The 7,624-nt window shown below is 54.5% G+C and overlaps 1 protein-coding gene across 6 annotated transcripts in view; it reads left to right on the top strand.

Moving 5' to 3' along the window:
• Ankrd13b (ankyrin repeat domain 13B) overlaps positions 1–7,624 on the top strand; it is a 20,628-nt gene extending 13,004 nt beyond the window's left edge. Inside the window, exons 2-15 of one of the 6 annotated variants that reach the window (XR_002821944.1) lie at positions 844–979; positions 1,073–1,197; positions 1,285–1,330; positions 1,947–2,090; positions 2,173–2,365; positions 2,445–2,511; positions 3,574–3,655; positions 4,554–4,618; positions 4,840–4,970; positions 5,133–5,235; positions 5,360–5,512; positions 5,648–5,811; positions 5,880–5,956; positions 6,253–6,343. Coding sequence is in view for 4 of the 6 variants with exons in the window: in XM_023719908.1 (XP_023575676.1) it covers positions 844–979; positions 1,073–1,197; positions 1,285–1,330; positions 1,947–2,090; positions 2,173–2,365; positions 2,445–2,511; positions 3,574–3,655; positions 4,554–4,618; positions 4,840–4,970; positions 5,078–5,235; positions 5,360–5,811; positions 5,880–5,956; positions 6,253–6,481 (1,905 nt within the window). In the remaining 2 variants the exon portion in view is untranslated. Of the gene's footprint in view, positions 1–843; positions 980–1,072; positions 1,198–1,284; positions 1,331–1,946; positions 2,091–2,172; positions 2,366–2,444; positions 2,512–3,573; positions 3,656–4,553; positions 4,619–4,839; positions 4,971–5,077; positions 5,236–5,359; positions 5,812–5,879; positions 5,957–6,252 lie in introns of all 6 variants that reach the window. The other 5 variants (XM_004635384.2, XM_023719910.1, XR_002821943.1 and 2 more) reach the window with 5 other exon arrangements.

The raw sequence follows: 7,624 nt of genomic DNA, 5'->3' as shown, positions 1-7,624 counted from the left end.
CACACACACACACACACACACAAATAAATAAATAAAATTAAAAAAAAAATAAAAAAATAAATATGTATGCTTACCAAATGTGCTTTTATCACATAACAAACATCTCACTTCCTCTGTGAGATTATTATTTTGTGAATGCTATTCACAAAATAACATTTATGTAAAATGTAGTGCATAGTGTTCCACAAGTACGGGATGTGGCTTTGAAGCTGTGCCATGAACGTTTTCTTTCACTGCCAGTGTATCACTGCACCTTTTTGCCTTTTTACTCAGTGTTTCCTGTCAATGCTGTGAAGTTCCATGGCCCCACTGAAGGGTGTGGTCTGAGACCTCTAAGTCAGGTCCCACAGCCTCTGTGGACCTCCCTTCAGTCTCTGCTTACTGTCCCTGGGCTCCACTGGGCCTTGGAGGAAGGAACTCAGCCCAGGGCCTGGGTGAACACACACACACACACACACACACACACACACACACAGATAGAGAGAATATCAAATTTATTTATAAGTAATTCACTTAGTTTTCCAGAGCAAAGCCTAACATTCGTTAAAGAAAAATGACAAAATCCAGATGCTTAATATTTACAATGTCTAATATCCAGATAAAAATTCTAGTCATGCCAAGAAATAGAGGCTGTGCCCCTCTTCCCCTACCAATTACTTTATGCCCTGTCTCCGAAGTTCCTGTCCATGTCATTGGTGCCAGCTTATCATGTAGGTCTTTTCCACAGTCTTGGGAAGTGGGCCAGGTGGCACAGCCAGAGGGTAGCTGCCTGCTGAAGGACTGTTTTGCTTAGGTCAGCTGCCTCTGAAGTGACTTGTGCTACCTCTTCAACTCCTCCTGCAGGTGGACATCGAGCAGCTGGATCCCCGTGGCCGGACTCCCTTGCACCTGGCTACCACACTGGGGCACCTGGAGTGTGCCCGTGTGCTCTTAGCACACGGTGCTGACGTGGGCAGGGAGAACCGCAGTGGCTGGACAGGTGGGCACTGACAACCAGGGCTTCCCCAGCATGAGGTACTCACCTCAGGTTGGCCGAAGGGTCCTGCCCTGTGACATCACCTTCCCTCCCCAGTGCTTCAGGAAGCTGTGAGTACCCGGGACCTGGAGCTGGTACAGCTGGTGCTGAGGTACCGGGATTACCAGCGGGTGGTGAAGCGGCTGGCAGGCATCCCTGTGCTCCTGGAGAAGCTGCGCAAGGTGAGGCTCAGCCACCCAGCCTTGCTGCTGGAACACTCGCACCCCATTTCTAGAGCGAGCTTAGCCACTCTCCTTTCCATCCTCTAGGCCCAGGACTTCTATGTGGAGATGAAATGGGAATTCACTAGCTGGGGTAAGAGGGGCTGAATGGGGGCCCCTCTGACCTTGGGGTTTTTGCACTTGCTGTCCCCCTGCCTGGAGCATCATCCCATAGTTCTTCAGGGGATCCTACTCATCTTTTAGCTCTCAGCTCAAAGCTGTCTCCTCAGCAAAGTCTCTCCCGACTGCCTTAGACACTAGTTGGCTTCTATTATTTCTTTCACTCTGTCATGATTTATTTGTTTATTACTTATTACCCCTTAGTAGAAGGTAAGTTCTAAGAGGGCAGATGTCGCTGCCTTGTTCAATGTTATATTTCCAGTGACTTGAATAGTTCCTGGTATGTACTAGGTGTTCAATAAATACTTATTGAAAGATTGGATGAAAGACTGAGTAAATGAACTAACACCGAGTTATAGAGACTCAACAGTGAGTTTCTGTGAGGCAGCCTGTCCCCAACCTCAGGTTGTACATCTGTGGGATGTGGTCTGCATTTGTTAAGGCCGATGGTTGGAGGAAGGGCTGCTTTTCCATCAGTTTCCTCACCCTTTTCTGGCCATTTCACTGATCCCACGTCCTACCCCCTGAACTGGCCCAGGCTGGGTAGGCCAGGCAAACTGAAGCCACCTCTGACCTCCACTTCCACCCAGTGCCCCTGGTGTCCAAGATCTGCCCTAGTGACACCTACAAAGTGTGGAAGAGTGGCCAGAACCTGAGGGTAGACACTACGCTCCTGGGCTTTGACCACATGACGTGGCAGCGAGGGAACCGCAGCTTCATCTTTAGGGGCCAAGGTCAGGCAGGCGGAAGGGGGGCAGCTGGGGAGGGTGGGACAGTGCATGTCACCCTGACCTCTCCGTGCTGTTCTGTGGCCAGCAGACACGAGTGCTGTGGTCATGGAGATTGACCATGACCGCCGGGTGGTGTATACCGAGACTCTGGCATTGGCTGGGCAGGATCGGGAGCTACTGCTGGCTGCTGCCCAGCCCACTGAGGAACAGGTGCTGAGCCGGCTCACTGCACCTGTTGTTACCACACAGCTCGACACCAAGAACATCTCCTTTGAGAGGTGAGCAGGCACAGCCTTGGCCAGCCTGGGTGCAGTCTGCTGGGGTGCCTGCCTCACCTGGACCACTCTGCTTCCCCAGGAATAAGACTGGCATTCTGGGCTGGCGCAGTGAGAAGACAGAGATGGTGAATGGGTATGAAGCAAAGGTGAGACCACAGCTCCCAGGGCCGGGGCCACCTGTACTTTCATCTACAGCCACTGGGCAGGGGTTTCCTGACTCCTCCCCCGACCTTGGAGGTGCACAGGCCATGTGGCATGGAAGGGGAGCTAGGCTAACAGGTATCCAGATGAGAAGTACCATGTTCATGTTCAGAGCAGTGTTCTGGCATTGTGTACCAGTGTGTGGGAATCTATACATATGTGCGCATGAGTGAGCGCATACATGGCCTCATCTACCTTTACCGTAACCCTTTCGGGCAGGTGCTATTATTCCTATCTCCATATATTTACTGATCATTTCAATGGCGTCCTATTTAATCTTTACAACTCCACAAAGAAGGGATTATTGGCCCATTTTATGATGAGGAAATGGAGGCTTGGAGTGGTTTGATCTCCTTATAAAGTCATTGGAAGTAACTACAACTTACACAGCTGCAAGTGGCAGAGCTGGGGGTCTGATCCTGACTGCCTGATTCCAAAGCTGGGCCTTTACCCTTAAGACTGTGTCTGTCCTCTAGAACCTGCATTTTCCCAGCATGTGGTTCCACTGGGGAATGAAGGAACTGGCCAGTGCTACAAGCTCTTGCACATGCTGTCTCTAGATGCCCTCCCTGGTTCTATAGGTTGGGATAAGGCCCTTTGCTACCCCCCTTACCAAAACATGTGTCACTGAGTTAGAGCTGTCCATTTTTTTGCCTCTCCAAGTATAATGTGGCCCTCACAAAAGCAGGATTGTTTTCTTTGATCCAGGAATCAAACTCAGGACCTTGCACTTGCCAGGCAGGCACTTATGCCACTTAGCTATATCCCTGGCCTTTGAGGGCAGGAATTATATCTGGTTTATTCAACACTGTAACCCTGATGTCCACCTCAATGGTTGGCACATAACTTCCCTTTAAAAGAATGTTTACTGAATGAATAAGCAAGTGAATGAACAAGTTGATATGTTTACTTGTCCTAAAGCTTCACAACTGGAACAAAGAGCCCCTCCAGGACCCTTTATGCAGGGAATGCCTAGCATTTCTGAGCCCTTCCTTCTCTGTCTCCAGGTATATGGGGCATCCAATGTGGAGCTCATCACCCGGACCCGGACAGAGCATCTTTCGGAACAGCACAAGGGCAAGGTCAAAGGTAATGAGGTTGAGGTGTGAGGGAGGTGCTGTGGGATGGGAGGAGCCAGCTTCCACTTCAGTTCCTCCCTCAGTGTTCTCTTTGGCAGCCCAGTAAGAGCCATGGTGGTTTATTCAGGCCAGTGGATTTCTTTTTTTTTTTTAATTTTTTTTGGCAGAACCAGGGATTGAACTCAGGCCTTTGTGCTTGCCAGGGAAGCGCTTATTCCACTAAGCCATCTCCCCAACCCCAGGCCAGTGGATTTCAGTTCAAGCATCAAGCCCTAATGATTGGCAGCAGCTGCCTACGACCCTGCAAAATGATTCTTAAAGTGCTCATTTGGGCTCAGGGGAAAGGCAGACTATAATTGATTACTAATGTCTGCATTGTACTCAGGAGGAGAAAGAAATGTTATACATGCCATTTTATTCTAGTGGGACATAATCTGGGTAGAAAACCAGGGGACCTTGCTTCTGTGGGTGCTCTGACACTACACCTGATGCTCTGGGCATCAGCTAACTTGTCTTTAAGTAGAAACACAATTCCTACCTCACAGAGGAAAAAAGTGAAGTCAGTAGTCTACCAGTGCCTGGAGGGGAACACATATGCATACCCTCAAACTGTCCAAAAGGAAGGTGTTTTACTGGCCAGTGCCCCTAACCTGGATTGTGGCATTACTGGATGTTTCTCCTGGGACTCAAGCCTACTTCTAGTCCAGCTTTGCTTACAGGGTCCTGGCCCCTGCCCATTGGCCCCTCAATCACTTTTAGGTGAAAGTGCTCAGTGGATGTGCTGTAGGCAGGCAGCCCCACTTCCCAGGAACCAGCCCTGTGTCTAGGGCTTGAGTACTGTCCCTTCTGCTGAGGCACTCACATGGGTAGGGGCTGTGGTGTCCTCTGAGATACACCATTTCTTGTAGGCTGTAAGACACCTCTCCAGTCCTTCCTGGGAATTGCTGAGCAGCATGGGGGCCCCCAAAACGGGGTGAGTGTGTGCAGGGGCATCACTGTGTGTCATGGTGTGTCTCTGGCTCCGGAGGAGGCTTGGAGGGTGTCCTGCTTAGCATGGCCTGTGTGACCTTCTTTGCACAATGCTTAAAACCATGCCACACTGGCAGGGGAAGAGATGGGGACCCTGTGGTATCAACTGGCTGACCTGGTGTAAGGGGCTGAGAAAGGCTTATGGCCCCCACCCATATGGTACAGACCCTGATCACTCAGACCCTGAGCCAAGCCAATCCCACTGCCATCACTGCAGAAGAATACTTCAACCCCAACTTTGAACTTGGCAACCGGGATATGGGCCGCCCCATGGAACTGACCACCAAGACACAAAAGTGAGCCCCCCTGCTCCTGCTGGGGAGGGTTGGGCTGGGGCTCCAGGAGGTGCTCGGAGGCCATGGCTTCCTGCAGCGTCCCTCACCCCTGGGATCTGGGGGGGCAGGTTCAAGGCCAAGCTGTGGCTGTGTGAGGAGCATCCCCTGTCCCTGTGTGAGCAGGTGGCCCCCATCATTGACCTCATGGCGGTCAGCAATGCACTCTTTGCCAAGCTCCGGGACTTCATCACCCTGCGCCTGCCTCCAGGGTTTCCCGTCAAGATTGGTGAGACCTCAAAGCCATTTCCCCTCAGCCCTTTTGGGCAGTGGAGTGGGGCTCAGATCAGGACAGGGTTGCCAGCCTGAGGTATGAGTGGGTGGTGGTGCCTGATGGTTTACTACATCCTTAGAAATCCCGATCTTCCACATCCTCAACGCTCGCATCACCTTCGGGAACCTCAATGGCTGCGATGAACCGGTGCCATCGGTGCGAGGCAGCCCCAGCAGTGAGACTCCTTCCCCAGGCAGTGACTCCTCCAGCGTCAGCAGCTCCAGTTCTACGAGTGAGACCCACCACACCCCGTGCCTTGCCAACCCCAGCTTCCTTCCGTCCCGCTCTGAGCCGGCCTGGCTTTCCCTCCCCACCCCTGCACGCTGGAGGGCCGGCCCACGCGTCACCCAGAGCCTCACGTCCTCAGCCTCGTGCCGCGGCTGCGAGATCTCCCCGGCCTTGTTCGAGGCCCCACGAGGCTACAGCGTGCTGGGCGGCCAGCGGGAGGCAGCCACTCGTGACGAGGACGACGACCTGCTACAGTTTGCCATCCAGCAGAGCCTGCTTGAGGCAGGCAGTGAGTATGATCAGGTGCGTCTCGCAGCCTAGCCCGGCCACGTGAGTGCGGGGACTCACAGCTAATGGGCTCCTTGCTCCAGGTCACCATCTGGGAGGCGCTAACCAACAGCAAACCAGGCACTCACCCCATGTCCTACGAGGGTCGCCGTCAGGACAGGTCAGTGCTGGTTAGGTTGAAGAGCATTTTGGAGACGCCTGTTTACAACAACCCGTTCTCATCTACTCCCCAACACACATGCACAGAGAGCCCCAGTACCCTGTCACACTGGGAGATGACGCTGGAGCCCCGCTAAGGCCCAGATAATCTGTGGTGCCCTACTCGGATGCAAGACTCTTCTCCTCCCCCAAAGGGTGGAGGCCGGCTCTGTCTTTTGGCCTTTGCGCAGCACCCTGCCCTGACACCTGGGCTGGTGCGCAGCCTCAGAGAGCTACAAGAATCGTCCCCGCCCCCAGGAGCACCCCGCCTACGCCGCAGCGCCAGCACGTGCCCCCAGCGCGGATGCCCAGCCCTCGACCCAGTCCCGGCCCCGGCTCGGGCGGCCACGTGTTCCAGAGCTACGACGAGCAGCTGCGCCTGGCCATGGAGCTGTCGGCTCAGGAGCAAGAGGAGCGGCGGCGTCGTGCGCGCCAGGAGGAGGAGGAGCTGGAGCGCATCCTGAGACTCTCGCTGACCGAGCAGTAGCGCCCCCTGGCGGGCCCTCACCCACTCCACCCCTGCAGGGTCCAGGACCCGAGCACGAAGAACTCTGGCCGGTTCGCCCACAGAGCTGCGGCTGGAGCCTGGAGCCCCAGCCTTAGGGGTGTAACAGTGCACCATGCACGACACCGGCGCAGGGTAACTTTCTAGGACAGAGCCCTGGAGGTGACTGGCACCTCCCGGTCCTCCTGCTTTGCAGTATCCTGACTCCTAATCTGCTCCTCCGGGCTCCGTTCTGTCCATGGGCGAGGTAGATGGTTCTGAAAGGAAGACGCATCCTCAGCGGAGCATTGTCCCCACCCCTTGCTCCTTCTGGCCGGTCCTCCTTTCTGCTCACTGGCCCCACACTGGACACTACCCCTGAAGCCTTTGCATCTCTGCTCTTCATCCCTGGGGGGCAGCTGAGGTCCCCAAGTGCTGTGTTGCTGCTTTGTCCCAGACACAAACAGCACTGTCAAGGGCCCAGTCCCTCCCCACCCCGGCATTTCAGCGTCAAGTGCACTTAGCGGGGTGCCCGGCTCCCCCAGTCCCCACACCCGTCCTGGATCTCAGGGTGGTCCTAGCTTTTCCTTGGGCAGTCAGAAGTTGAAGTTTCCACCCCCAAGGCACAGTTTTGTGATCAGGGAGTGGGTCCAAGGTGGTCCCGGGGCCCTGGAAAGGCCGGATTCCCTCCTGGTGCCTTGGAGAATGGGAGGGCATATTCGGCTGGGGGCAAGCGCTAGACCCGACACAAAACAGGATACAAAGGATCACTTAGGGCCCTGGCACCACCCTCCACCCCCTCCTACCAGCTGCTGCTAGCCCTCTGTGGTTGTGCATCCCTCTTGCCCTTACTTATGGGCTAAAACCCTTCATCCAATGGTGCTAACCCCCGGCTCTCCCCTGCCCTGCCTCACCCACCCAGAGAAGCACAGATCCCTCCAGGGGCAGGGGCCCTGGCCCACTGCACATCTTTGTCCTGGGCCTCTCAGACTGGCCTTCCTAGTTCAGCCAGTGAGGCTCAGAAGGGACACAAAAAGGGGACAGAAGTAAAGAGCATCAAAGAGAAACTGTTCCTTCCACTCCCTTCCCTGATGCCAGGGGCACCAGACTGATTCTGAGGCACAAATAAAGAGGCTTCAAACCGGA

The sequence above is a fragment of the Octodon degus genome, unplaced genomic scaffold (genome assembly GCF_000260255.1).
Source record: "Octodon degus isolate 3935 unplaced genomic scaffold, OctDeg1.0 scaffold00072, whole genome shotgun sequence".
Lineage (NCBI taxonomy): Eukaryota > Metazoa > Chordata > Mammalia > Rodentia > Octodontidae > Octodon > Octodon degus.
Note: the sequence above shows the minus strand (reverse complement) of the source record. Positions and strands in the feature narration are given on the sequence as shown.